The sequence below is a fragment of the Rhyacophila brunnea genome, unplaced genomic scaffold (assembly GCF_057557595.1).
Source record: "Rhyacophila brunnea isolate RB1 unplaced genomic scaffold, BYU_Rbru_1.0 scaffold_16, whole genome shotgun sequence".
Taxonomy (NCBI): Eukaryota; Metazoa; Arthropoda; class Insecta; order Trichoptera; family Rhyacophilidae; genus Rhyacophila; species Rhyacophila brunnea.
In genome coordinates this window covers 2,506,600-2,522,027 of record NW_028232816.1, presented here as the reverse complement: position 1 = coordinate 2,522,027, position 15,428 = coordinate 2,506,600, and the positions used below count along the sequence as shown (strand labels likewise).

General features: G+C 36.2%; 1 protein-coding gene across 1 annotated transcript; it reads right to left on the bottom strand.

Moving 5' to 3' along the window:
- Window positions 1-5,411: 5,411 nt before the first annotated feature.
- LOC147074195 (uncharacterized) lies at window positions 5,412-10,288 on the bottom strand. Its single transcript, XM_085943923.1, has 4 exons — window positions 10,244-10,288; window positions 10,002-10,148; window positions 7,101-7,253; window positions 5,412-5,802 (listed from the first exon to the last, which is right to left on the bottom strand). The coding sequence occupies exons 1-4, from the start codon at window positions 10,286-10,288 to the stop codon at window positions 5,557-5,559; spliced, it is 591 nt and encodes a 196-aa protein (XP_085800049.1). The 3' UTR covers window positions 5,412-5,556.
- Window positions 10,289-15,428: the final 5,140 nt, after the last annotated feature.

Below are 15,428 nucleotides of genomic sequence, written 5' to 3'. Positions count from 1 at the left end.
GTTGGCTTATTGAGTCGTGGTCGGGTCCCAGGTTCAAATCCTGGGTCTGACAAGTACACATTGAATTTCAATTTGTGTATGAGTCAGAGTATGGACCTAATATGTTGAGCAAGTGGCTGACATCCATTTCTCGTAAAAACAAAATCTGTCAATACAAACCTCCACTCCGTGGAGGTCCATATTATGATCGGACATGGTCGAAAGAAGAAGAAAAGAAATGATCATGAAATCAAAAATCGCTCGAGTTAGGTTCCTTCAGAGACAATCAATAAATCGTCAATCATCAATCAAAATTAATGGTACAGTTTGGTTATGAGGAATACAGCGGAAAACACATTTTGAAAATACCTGATATACTGGATTACACCAATTATACCAATATAAATAATCATATCAATATTAACTGTATGAAGGAATGGGTACTTAGGGGAGAGATAATAAAAAACAAGTTTGAGTATTATGTTGTATTTTAACAATTTACATTTTGTTTTACAGAATCGAGCTCAATATCCAGCATGGCGGACGATTTGGAAAACATGTCTCCTGATGAGAGTTACTCCAACTCGTTAAACAACGAAGATTGTATTGAGGTAAAACATTTTAACTAAACTGTTACATTGGTTTAATTTATCTATTGCTTATCATACTTTCTTGCCATGTGACAGCCCCGGTAGTATTAAAATATTTTTCAAAATCTCCTCGCGCTTTCTTAGCATTGGCAGTCGAGTTCCGATTAGTCGTTGCTTCCAAAGGCGCTAAGGTGTCCTGTAACCTCAGTCCGAGCTCTATTAAACCTGTTACGTAATGCAAAGGCTTCATCGCCAATATAAACAAATGGCAGTGCATCAGAATTAGCAGTAGGTTTTTTTGGTGCAGGTATTTTTAATCTGCCTTCGTCTAAACGTTTGAAAAAAATAGATTTTCTCAGTACGCCTCCATCAGAAATACGTCCATTTGTTCCAACATCAACATAAATAAATTCATAATTAGCATTTGCAATCGCCATCAAAACAATGCTGTGGAAATGTTTGTAATTATAAAAGTGGGAGCCGGCGCCTGCAGGTGGCACGATTGCAATGTGTTTCCCATCAACTGCGCCCAGGCAATTTGGAAATTGCCATTTACTATTAAATTCTTCTGCAATCGTCTCCATTTCTTCGTGCGTATCAGGGAACTGCAACAAAAAATAATCAACATTTTATTTACAGATAGAATATTCGCCTTCAACATCCACGTTGTCGACTACTCCAAGGTCGAATCTCAATAGAGCACCAGAACCCCCATCGTTCAAACGAAAAAAATCGAATGATAGCGCCAACAAAGTGTTAGAATTAATCACCGACAAACTAAGCAAGACTGAAGATGAATTTGATGTTTTTGGCAAAATGATGGCCATGAAACTACGATCGATGTCACAGGGACAAAGATTGCTGGCCGAGAAGCTGATGCATGAAGTTGCCTTTATGGGACAAAGTGACAAAATAACGCCAGCAACTACTGTTCATACTCAACCAGTTTATCGTATATTAAGCAAAAATGTACAAAAGCCGGTATAATAAATTAATGTTTTTTGTATGAATAAATATCTTGTAAAAATATTTGTTTTTTTGTTTGTTTTTATGCCTATAAACCTTAGCTTAAGCGATACAACAAATGGTAAGTATTTGAGCTATGTTAGCAAACCTATATTATTATGTGGCCTCATTTAGAAATCAAATTCCATGCTTGCTTTTCGAAGAATATGACTAGTATTACAATACATTCAACAGGAATAATTAAGCAGCTTGCTTACAGCCTATATGGAGAGTCCTGGCTAGGTACAGCATTCTAATGGTCTATTGAATATTTAGCATGTCAACGATGGCCTTATTTGTGACTATATATATACCTATCTCAAATGCATCTTGTCTGCCATTCTTATGATGTTGCCGTCTATGATTTATATAGGTAAAACAATCCACTAAACGTTCACTTTATAAGACCAACCAATGTCTACTTGTTAATGATATATTTGTAAATTTGCCCAACTTTATTAGATGACGTATAATATAATACACACCTTGAAATATTCTCCTTTCAAAACGTCAATGATGACTTGGCAAGTTTCGGGAATTATCTTGCCCAGAGTTTGTCTTCCAATCGCAGTTCTATAATGCAAGTCAGTGAATGTTCCGCCGGCAGCCAAAAATCGCAGGGTTGCACATAATCTATCATGAGGAGAAATAGCTTCCCTCATCATAGTATTTTTTTTTTTAATAAATGGGGAGACCAAATTATACAGTTCTGTGTATACATCCTCCGACATTCGCAAATAATTGCGGAAATCGCTCGGTTGCAAACGCAATTCTCGTATTAAATTTGTGTGGGATAATGTCGTTCGTTTCCTTATCCAATGTTTCACCCAGTATTTGTGTACCCTTTGCTTCGTTATTACATTATCTGCCACCCAATAACCCAAAAAACATAAAACGTCGGTATCATTTAACGCCATCACGATTTAACTGTCAGATATACGTATATTATCTATGCTGTCAAAGTCGACTGTTTTACTCGTCAAATTAATTATATACTCGTTTCGTTGAACGTCTGTTGGCCAGTAGCAGAACGTAGAAAAATCTGAAGACTTATTGTCGTCGGACTTTTGGCTCGCCAATGGAGCGCTGGCATAAGAGAAAGTCAGTCGGATAGAGCCACGGACAATATCCATACAGCCGAAAGTTATGGAGTCTCAAAAATTTCTTTTGGACTCTCTCCATCATAAGACCGTACTTCAACTAATTCGGGACCCAAATGATAGACCCGCTCTCAAGTCTGCTTCTAGCTTAGGAGTTTTAGAGAATTTTTAGTAAAGTAACATCCGAAAAGACCCGGGAAGTAGGTACGCAAGACAAAGCCTAACATTTTAGCGCTTATTTACAAATGGTATCTGTATGACCACTAAACGTCAGTTTAGTGTCAAACGTAATGCCAAGATCCCTTACAGGTGATATTCGTGAGAGAACTCTGCCATGCATCGAATACTTGATAAACAATACCGGTGAGGCTTTAGTAAACGATAAAACATTGACAATATTGAAGTCCAGTTAGTTACGCCTGCCCCAATCTAAAGTATATTATCTATATCAAGTTGGAGTTGATAACTTCCATGAAGAGTTTCAAGTCATCAGTAGTCAAAAACATATCATTATTAATTACCAATCCTGTCATTTATAAAAATCGTGAAGAGCAATGGCCCCAAGTTTGAGCTTTGAGGCACACCAGAAAATATTTCAAATGTCAGTGACTGATAAAGACCGTACGATACGTCGTACTGTTGACGATTTCTAAAATATCTCCCGAATAACCTGAGAAATCGATCAGATAATCCAATTAGTTGGAGTTTTAGCCTGTAGCCTGCGCTTGTAGTTTTCCACTGATGACAACGTACCACTCTTATGAATTGGAGTAACCGTTGACATCTTCCATGCTTTCGGAAAAATACCCGTCTCCATTGTCAGGTTTTTTTTTAAATATTAATAACCATGCCCTTGCTTTTTCATACAAGATGGTTGGGTGGGTTAGTTGCATTGATGGCCATTATCAGGTTAAATATATATGAAAGCGGGCCCTTGACAAAGTCAATACAGCCTTTTAAAAAAATGTTGGCTTATTTTCCGGTCCAAAAGAGCGAGTATTCTTAACACACTGATTGCTGACTAGATAATTACTTTTTAATTACCACATTTAAAAAGCATGCTAATTATGTAACGTATTAGGTTTTTTTAATAAATTTTAATACGTCACCATCATCAATTGGGAAGATGTCAACGGATTGGGCACCGCATGATCGTTTTCTTGACGTTAAGGCGACATCCAGATTCTGGATAAAATTTGCGTAGACGGACCTCAAATGACCAGCAAATAATGCTTCTGCCACTATATGTCCAGTCACCTCTTCGCCCTTCCATCAAATTGCCTAATTCACCATCCTTTCCATGTCCATGTATTAAGTAACATCAAGAACCATACGAATCATTTTCCATAATTTAACGATCAAAATATTTATCAATATGAGAATACAAGACAGGAAAAAAAGTAAATGAAGAATCCGAGGCATCCGAGGCAAAAAAAAAACGAACACTTATTATCATCTGACAATCGATAAAGGTATAATGTCACAACAGTGAGACCATACAAATTAAACACAATCGAAGTGCCCCAATGTTTTTGAAATGTGCTTTTGGTCACACAATAATAAATTATAGATAACTCAAATGATGACATTTACATCGTATTATTATTATAAATAAAAAATAATGCTGGATAATTTCCCAAACAATGGTAAGTAAGTATATAATATTTCTACGACAATTAATCCAATACATTTTTTTTATTGGCGCTAAATTTTTTAGGCTTATGAGAAAGACGCTATTAAATATATTGTCTTAATCAATGACTTATAACATGAAAAAGATTATTTATAACTATTGAAAATGGACAGCGTGACTGTATTTGTGAATTGTGTTGGTAAAAAATTGTTTTAACATTCAATATAATTACAATATACTATTACGAACATGAGTCGTTTTGTGTTTTTTCAGTGTACCAGGTGTTCTACAAGAGTAATTACATTGGTCACATTTAAATAGCTTTTCATCAGAATGAGTCATTTTGTGTCTATTCATATCACTAGATGTTATACAAGAATAATTACACTGGTCACATTGATATGGCTTTTCACCAGAATGAGTCATTTTGTGTGATTTCATGTGACCAGATGCGATACACGAGTGATTACATTGGTCACATTTAAAAGGCTTTTCACCAGAATGAGTAATTTTGTGTATTTTTAACGCACTAGATGTTATACAAAAGTATTTACATTGATCACATTTAAATGGCTTTTCACCAGAATGAGTCATTTTATGTCTTTTCATATTACCGGATTTTTTACAAGAGTAATTACATTGGTCACATTTAAAAGGCTTTTCACAAGAATGAGTCATTTTGTGTCTATTCATATCACTTAATGTTATACATGATAAATTACACTGATCACATTGAATTAGCTTTTCACCACAATGAGTCATTTTGTGTATTTTCAACGTACTGGATGTTCTACAAAAGTATTTACATTGGTCACATTTAAATGGTTTTTCACCATAATGAATCATTTTGTGTCTTTTCATACTACCAAATTGTATACAAGAGTAATTACATTGGTCACATTTAAGAGGCTTTTCACCAGAATGAGTCATTTGGTGTAAATTTAACTTGCTATATGTTGTACATGAGTAGTTACATTGATCACATTTAAGTGGCCTTTTACCAGAATGAGTCATTTTGTGTATTTTCAACGTACTGGATGTTCTACAAAAGTATTTACATTGGTCACATTTAAATGGCTTTTTACCAGTATTTTTTTCCATTTTGGTTAGATTATTGATATCAGCTCGAATGCTTATGTAATTTTCCGCCTTAACCGCTATAGAATTTTCGTGACACGCTTGATGAAGCTTCAATAGAGATAGCGATGAAAAAAAATCAAAACTAAAACTGCACACAAAATTTTCGTTATTAAATGATTTTTTCTCTTAATTTTATAACAGCTACTAATAATTTGGGATCTGTGACGTTAGCTTGTATATGCTTACGTTTATTAGTGAGACTGACTATATTAGTAACGGTTGCATATAACTCCAATTCTTTTTTAATGTCTTGATAGTCAATCTGTATTTCATTGTATGGCTCTTGTACTTCTAAGTTTCTCTCTGACAATCCGAGAGTAGAGAAATAGGGCATAGCAGGGGTTGCAGGAATCAACTAAAAAAACGTAGAGTATATTGCATTAAATAGAAAACAAGAAAAAAACAACATAGGTAGATGAGAGAATAATATTTAAAAAATCAAACACCTAAAAGATCTGTACGAATCTTGACATGCAGGTAGGATATAATTTAGAGGAAAAATATGTGTGTTGACAAGTTATATCAGTATGTTTATTACAAGCTATTTCAAGCTAATACGCATTGAAATTAGATCTATTATTTCAGACGATTGCTTATGTTCCCATCACTACATACGCGTAAGACCTAAGGATATCATGTATACGGAATCTGGCTACATTTATTCACTTTGTCCTTTTAAGGTTTGGCGGAGGATAGGCATAGGAGATGAGATACGGTAGTAGGTGTTCGTGATGATGAAAGAGGCGAGATTTTATTTACTGTTTCAAATAAGTACAATCGATGCAATAAATTAAACATAACGGTAGTTCGGAGCGATGTGTCTTTGACGGAAACTTGTAATCGAGTGAGATGTCCAATCGATTCTGACCCGCTATTTATTGACCGGCCGCATTATAAAATAATATTAATTAGTGATGTTATGAATTCGCATTTCCGCCATCTCATAACATTTCGAAATCATATTCAATATAATGCTGAACTGAACTGACTGACTGACTGTACGTAAAAATAAATATTTAATAAACAGCACTCGACAATATGTCTGAGACGCATTCTGCATTTTTATGGACATATTGTCCGGAGCAGACCGGACAACCTGGAAAAACTGGAGGTTTTGGGTGGCCTCCAGGGTAGGCGAAGCAGAGGAAGTGCGTCTAAGCACTAGAGCGACCAATTGAAGTAATTAACCATGCATTCTGCCCTGAGAGAAGCGGAAGATCGAGATGGATGGAAAGTCTTGGTGGCTCAAAGAATGGTAAAATTAAAAAGTGGTCACGGTCCTCAGCCATGAGATTAAAACCAAGAAGAAGAATAAATAATATTATAATTATTGAGATCTGCAATCAGGAATCAGGTTGATATCAGGAGGAAGAATGCTTATGTAACAACCGCATGTTTGAATCATCTGAGAAAGAGGAAACTAATCAATTGGTACTCTTAATGTGTCTAATAAGATGAGGAAGTTCCAACAAAAGTCATTTTCTATATAAAACACAGTGAAACTGTTAGAATCACACTTAGCGGGTCACAAGAAGTCGAAATCGTTGCTCTGTCACGCATATTATATTATTATCTTTTGTTTTCAGTTTTAACACCATTATACATACTTTATCATATAAAGATTTTAGAAATTAAAGATTATTAAATACCTACCGGATTTACTGGGTTGCATTCGGAATAACAGCAACTAGGTTGTAGGTTTTCATAATTGCTTTGCTCTATATCCTCTTGAACATTTTCACTCTCAGATTCCACCCGCACGAAATCAATATCCGATTTTATAGTTGTAGGGTATTTTAACGGAATCTAAAAGTACATTGATTTTATAAATAAACTCACTTAACTCATCGAGTCCATCATTAAACGTACTATTATTGTCACGAGTCGTTCACTCAACATAGCAATCTCTTGTTCATCTCGATCTCACCAGTACATCTTTATCCACGAATGTAATCTCACGTTATCATCCTTATTATTGTATTCAGTGTATTCTTGTATCTACCAACAATCTCAACAACCTTATATCTCCTTCATCTCATCTACCTCCAAAATAGTATATCTGGTAGGTAGATTATATTATGTGAGAAAGAGTAAATATCTAAAGTACAAATAATGAATAGATAGGACGTTGTTTCTTCTTGAGGGGTAGGTGAGGAGGAATTGGAAATGAGTAGTAATTACTTTTAATATTTAAAAGATCTTGACAGATTCATTTTATACGATATACCTAAATGCGTCAGTACCCTGATGCTGAGTACCTACGGTACACGGAAGTACATTAGATCATGTATATGTCTGAGCGATTGCTTGGGCGGCTCGAAATCGCTCGGGCGAAAAAATTCGAACGTTCGCAGTTAATAGTTATACCGTAAAATTGTCGTTATTGGCGCGGCGACCTTTGGTGCAAAGGTAGGGCGTTCAGCACCATTTTAGATATTTTATAGATAGAAGAATATTTTTTAATAATAAATATGACCATAAAATATAATGTAATAATAACGTAACAGGGGAATTGAATATTTAACAAATTTACATTTTTTTTACAATTGTAAGTTTATCTTTGACTTAAAAAAAATATATTTAATGTTTTCAGATACACATTTATTAATTTATACAGTTGAAATTGTAAATTATCAAAAAAATTGTCTCAAATTGCAAGCTTCGTATTTTTCGGCTAGGTGCCTCTGTAGGTACAACCCTCCCCCTTTTAACGTACATTTATCTTACTAAGGTTAAAAATATAAATTAATAATTTAAGTAATACAATTTATTATTATTAGTAATAAAATAAAAAAAGGTTTCGAACCCACGCGAATTTAAATCTTAGACCGTGAAAATTTTTAATAAAATGTTCCAAGCCGTCACCCAACCAGGTAGTAAACGCGCCCTATGTTGCTTAATATCGGTGATTGGACGACAAGCTTTGAGTGCAAGAACGTAGTGGTCGCGCGTCGGCGTCTTGCGAAATTCAAACGTATTAACCGTGTGTAAAATGTTCGTAGATAGTGTCTTTTTTTGGGGCATAATACACACGGTTATACGTTTGAGTTTCGCAAGACGCCGCCGCGCCGCGCCCGCCAAATCACTACGGCCGAGCACTGAGAGCACTCTGCTACCGTACGCGTAGCGATGACGTGAAAAAATTTGTAAAATAGTAATAGTAACATTTTCTGCGTTACATTTGAATTTCTGCACACAATTTTATTATCATGTCGAGCGGTAAGAAATATACATGTCAAAAGCATATCAGTCTCTTATGAGGATATAATAAAGTGTGCCCGAAAGTCATGGCCCCCACATCTTGAAACGCACCCCCAGGCTAAGGTCTTTGGGAAGCCTCCCTACCTATCGCTAAGGTTTAAGGCGGTGCGTCGCTGTACACTGTGGCGTTTCTCAAATGGTGATCGATTTTTGTATTTTTTAATCCAACTAAGTCCCTACTTGAATAATAGAGTAACGACATACAATAATTATCAAAAATTGCTTTGCAAAACAACCAATTTTAAAATGTTAACAGTCTTGAAGTAAAAAAGCGCGACTTTTTTTTACTATTACAGCAAATTTGTGACGTGTGTTTATCTTGCTTATCTGGTTGAGCCATCACGCCGGGCCCCAGGCTAGAGCCGTGTCACTCCCTCCCTCGTGGGGACTATGCCTGAGACCGGAAATCCGTTGAGGTTCTGCAGCGTGTATGCTGCAGGCGGATTTCGTAACTAACGACTCGTGTGTGACATCGCAGTTATTTGCTAACGTGACGTATTTGTCGAAATATGGTACGTTGTAACTTTATCACTACCTGAATTAGTCATAATCCGTGTCGATATTATTGCCCATACCAACGGATACTCGTGATCAGAGTCGCTCATATGACTAGAGTCTGTGGGCATGCGCATTGATACCTCGCGCCGATCCGTAGTTTGGTTTTGAGCTGTCAAAAATGAAAGGCTAAGCTGCGAAAAGATACTATTTTTATTATTGGGCTCGCGAGAATAATTATTAACATATTATTATTTTATATTTCGCCAAAGCATTGCTATATATTTGTATCGTTCACCCAATTATTGTATAAGATGTCAATCCCAGATATAGTGACATTTGCTGCACTTCTAGGATAACTCGCGAGTTAAGAGTCCTTAGCGAGTGGCTACCAAAATAGATGTTATCGTATACGACATGAAACGTGCGATACTAACTTGTCGTGTCGCACACGAGTCGATAGTTAGAAAATCGCAGGCTTATACGATGTTGGATGCATTTACACCTTGCCATGAATATATTATACATATTTTCCGATAAGTACCTGTTTTTGGTACATCCATAACATCTATGTCATATAACAAGAGTGTGAAAAGGAAAATATACCTTGACATATTGAAGATTTTGTGGACACAAAAAGCAAAAGGTTCAACTATAATCATGAAGTGGTTAGTATTTTTAATTATTTCTACGATAGGTACTACCAATAGTGACAGTTTAATTTAATATCAAATGTTCGAATATGTCTCAGTTCATTCCACCCTTTAAACTATCATTATTTAAAATAAAACTACCTACCTGATTTACCTGCTCGGAATAAGAACATCCCGGTTGCGGATCTTCATAATTGAATGGGAGAATCGTGTCTTCGATAATCTCAGTCTTGATGACAACTAGCTGAGTATCAGTCTGCGATGTTATTACGGACAGGTCTGTAACAAGATTCTGAAAAACGAAATGTAATGTTATAGAATATTTTGTAAAATAATCCACAATAAGTGTGAATCTCGGGCATACACCTGAGAGATCTCAGCTCTTACAGTTTTCAACATGGACATGATGTGTCTGTCGTTATCTAACGCCATATTCAAATAATAACGAGTATTTTTAATTAATATATTGACAACACATTGCAAATAATACATATCTACAATAACATTTACACGTGTCAATTCATACCTATAATAAATAAATTAAAAATTAAAGAAATTGTGATGAATATGATTATTCGGTTAAGGTCAAAAGGGCGTAATTTTAGCAGAATAAATTTACTCGTTACTCATTTATATAGAATAGACCAGGGTTTCCCAAACTATGTTCCGCGGAACACCAGTATTCTGCCGAACCTGAATAGGTGTTCCGCGACCATTTGGAAAGGTTTTATACACTGCAACACATTTAAAGATCTTCTACTAAGTAGAAGTGAAATAAGTAAAACTATAATAATTAAAGAATCTTCTTAATATTGAAAAACGAGTGATGATCAATCTCCACTGATGTTTATGACGTCAAGTATCTAGATAGGTCATGGCTCCCACAAGGGGGGGGGGGGGGGGGGGCTGACAGGCCTCTATCCTGGGGGCCTGGGATTACGGGGTGCCCGGCGTGAGAGATCAACCAGCCAAGTGAGATAAACACACATCACAAACATGCACTACTAGTAAAAAAATGTCGCCTGCGGTGCTGTTTCGCTTCGGGCTTACTAGCATTTAATAATATGTGATTTTTCCATACAATTTTTGATTATTGTAGATATTTGACATGTCCATAATTGTGCATACCTAACAACAAAAGAGTGGGAGTATTAAAAATACAAAAAATGCCCTTAATTTTACGTCGAACACCATTTGGACTATACAACTGTAGATGGTTACATTGCCTTTAGCCTGAGCGATAAGTAGGGGGCCCGCCCAATGACATTATTAATGGACAACGTACTCAATACAGTAGCTAGCAAGTAAATTCACGCACAGCGACATTCACACATGTATAGGTAGACGTCACGCAATTTCCATTATGGGATATCACGCATCGGAAATTTATAGCAATATCACCTTTATTTTAATGGCGTTAGAACAGTGTTTCTAGTGTCAATGTTCATCTGAGCGAATTCGTTCGAACCGAACCATTCGGCAGACCCGACAAAAAGTGAGTGTAATTTTTATTCCCAGATGCTTCGTCCATATTAATGTCATTGGGCCCGCTTCGGGATGTTGGGGCCATGATCTAGGTACTAGCGGAGGACCATCATTTCTCACACCGTGCGCATGAAAAAGATGGGGTATATAGCTTTTACCTGACCGGCTGACAAGTCTCGTCAGTTTAACGACAGTTGCCAAAATTGACAGAACGGTTAGCCGCGCTAATAAATAGCCTAAAAAATTAAATAAGTGTTCCATTAAAATTTCCGGGTTTGCGAAGTGTTCCATTGCAGAAAAAGTTTGGGAAACCCTGGAATAGACCATTACAATCGGTAGACGTGTTAAATAGTTAGGTACCTTCCACGGCTATTGAAATATTCCTAATTCGAATTCCAAAATGCCTAAGTACATAATTCTTTTGGAAATAAACTTTTTTCTGTTTACTTATACCGTTGAAATCATTATTTGTTGATTTTTAGGAGAATGTTTATCATTAGACTATGTTTATCAGTATATGCCAGCGCTCCATTGGCGAGCCAAAAGTCCGAGGACAATAAGTCTTCAGATTTTTCTACATTCTGCTACTGGCTAACAGACGTTCAACGAAGCGAGGTATATTATTAATTTGACGAGTAAAACCGTCGACTTTGACAGCATAGATAATATACGTAAATTTGACAGTTAAATCGTGATGGCGTTAAATGATACCGACGTTTTGTGTTTTTTGGGTTATTGGGTGGCAGATAATCTAATAACGAAGCAAAGGGTACACAAATACTGGGTGAAACAATGGTTAAGGAAACGAACGACATTATCCCACACAAATTTAATACGAGAATTGCGTTTGCAACCGAGCGATTTCCGCAATTATTTGCGAATGTCGGAGGATGTATACACAGAACTGTATAATTTGGTCTCCCCATTTATTAAAAAAAAAAATACTATGATGAGGGAAGCTATTTCTCCTCATGATAGATTATGTGCAACCCTGCGATTTTTGGCTGCCGGCGGAACGTTCACTGACTTGCATTATAGAACTGCGATTGGAAGACAAACTCTGGGCAAGATAATTCCCGAAACTTGCCAAGTCATCATTGACGTTTTGAAAGGAGAATATTTCAAGGTGTGTATTATATTATACGTCATCTAATAAAGTTGGGCAAATTTACAAATATATCATTAACAAGTAGACATTGGTTGGTCTTATAAAGTGAACGTTTAGTGGATTGTTTTACCTATATAAATCATAGACGGCAACATCATAAGAATGGCAGACAAGATGCATTTGAGATAGGTATATATATAGTCACAAATAAGGCCATCGTTGACATGCTAAATATTCAATAGACCATTAGAATGCTGTACCTAGCCAGGACTCTCCATATAGGCTGTAAGCAAGCTGCTTAATTATTCCTGTTGAATGTATTGTAATACTAGTCATATTCTTCGAAAAGCAAGCATGGAATTTGATTTCTAAATGAGGCCACATAATAATATAGGTTTGCTAACATAGCTCAAATACTTACCATTTGTTGTATCGCTTAAGCTAAGGTTTATAGGCATAAAAACAAACAAAAAAACAAATATTTTTACAAGATATTTATTCATACAAAAAACATTAATTTATTATACCGGCTTTTGTACATTTTTGCTTAATATACGATAAACTGGTTGAGTATGAACAGTAGTTGCTGGCGTTATTTTGTCACTTTGTCCCATAAAGGCAACTTCATGCATCAGCTTCTCGGCCAGCAATCTTTGTCCCTGTGACATCGATCGTAGTTTCATGGCCATCATTTTGCCAAAAACATCAAATTCATCTTCAGTCTTGCTTAGTTTGTCGGTGATTAATTCTAACACTTTGTTGGCGCTATCATTCGATTTTTTTCGTTTGAACGATGGGGGTTCTGGTGCTCTATTGAGATTCGACCTTGGAGTAGTCGACAACGTGGATGTTGAAGGCGAATATTCTATCTGTAAATAAAATGTTGATTATTTTTTGTTGCAGTTCCCTGATACGCACGAAGAAATGGAGACGATTGCAGAAGAATTTAATAGTAAATGGCAATTTCCAAATTGCCTGGGCGCAGTTGATGGGAAACACATTGCAATCGTGCCACCTGCAGGCGCCGGCTCCCACTTTTATAATTACAAACATTTCCACAGCATTGTTTTGATGGCGATTGCAAATGCTAATTATGAATTTATTTATGTTGATGTTGGAACAAATGGACGTATTTCTGATGGAGGCGTACTGAGAAAATCTATTTTTTTCAAACGTTTAGACGAAGGCAGATTAAAAATACCTGCACCAAAAAAACCTACTGCTAATTCTGATGCACTGCCATTTGTTTATATTGGCGATGAAGCCTTTGCATTACGTAACAGGTTTAATAGAGCTCGGACTGAGGTTACAGGACACCTTAGCGCCTTTGGAAGCAACGACTAATCGGAACTCGACTGCCAATGCTAAGAAAGCGCGAGGAGATTTTGAAAAATATTTTAATACTACCGGGGCTGTCACATGGCAAGAAAGTATGATAAGCAATAGATAAATTAAACCAATGTAACAGTTTAGTTAAAATGTTTTACCTCAATACAATCTTCGTTGTTTAACGAGTTGGAGTAACTCTCATCAGGAGACATGTTTTCCAAATCGTCCGCCATGCTGGATATTGAGCTCGATTCTGTAAAACAAAATGTAAATTGTTAAAATACAACATAATAATCAAACTTGTTTTTTATTATCTCTCCCCTAAGTACCCATTCCTTCATACGGTTAATATTGATATGATTATTTATATTGGTATAATTGGTGTAATCCAGTATATCAGGTATTTTCAAAATGTGTTTTCCGCTGTATTCCTCATAACCAAACTGTACCATTAATTTTGATTGATGATTGACGATTTATTGATTGTCTCTGAAGGAACCTAACTCGAGCGATTTTTGATTTCATGATCATTTATTTTCTTCTTCTTTCGACCATTTCCGATCATAATATGGACCTCCACGGAGTGGAGGTTTGTATTGACAGATTTTGTTTTTACGAGAAATGGATGTCAGCCACTTGCTCAACATATTAGGTCCATACTCTGACTCATACACAAATTGAAATTCAATGTGTACTTGTCAGACCCAGGATTTGAACCTGGGACCCGACCACGACTCAATAAGCCAACGCTTAAGCCGCGCTTCCACCGCCATGATCGTACCTATATATTATTATTTCTTACCTACCTCAGCAAAGAATAAGTAATTTTATTGTGACTAGAAATGATTCATAGCTGTATGTTTTAATTGCTTAATAGTTGCTAATCTAATGCGATGTCACTTTCAGAGCTACGACAATGTCATAGTCTGCACGTGTATAATAAATAGCTTTAAAGCATTCCCTCGTACCTATATATTATTATTATTTATTACCTACCTCAGCAAAGAATAAGTAATTTTATTGTGACTAGAAATGATTCATAGCTGTATGTTTTAATTGCTTAATAGTAGCTAATCTAATGCGATGTCACTTTCAGAGCTACGACAATTTCATAATCTGCACGTGAATAATAAATAGCTTTAAAGCATTCCCACGTACCTTCCATTTGGTCGTTCAAGAACTCCAAATTTTTATAGTACCACAGTTTGGGTAGATATACTGCGTCTGTGCCGGCTCCGCTTCGATATGATGTCCTTACTTTATTTCTCTCCTTTCTGTAACCCGACCTCAATGTCTGTATTTTCTTTTTGACATCGTTGACCGTTGCCTGCGGCTCCACCTTGATTAATATTTCCAAAAGTTCCGCATACGCCAAGGACTTGGCATCACGATTCTTGTCGTCTTCCACAACGACGGGTTGTCTTTAAAACAACTAATAAAATCTTCCAAGAAACTTTTCGAATGCACTCGTAGATCTACCATTGTTGTTTTCGATGTCCGAACACTTTGAATGACAGTAAAATAATGATGGCGCTCATAGACTAATATATGGCGCTGTCGTCCGTCGGCATAGATATAAATAATGTGACGGTAAAGCGTGGTGAACGTACGAATTTCAGCGGCTCGGCGAGTAAAATATCAAACATGTTT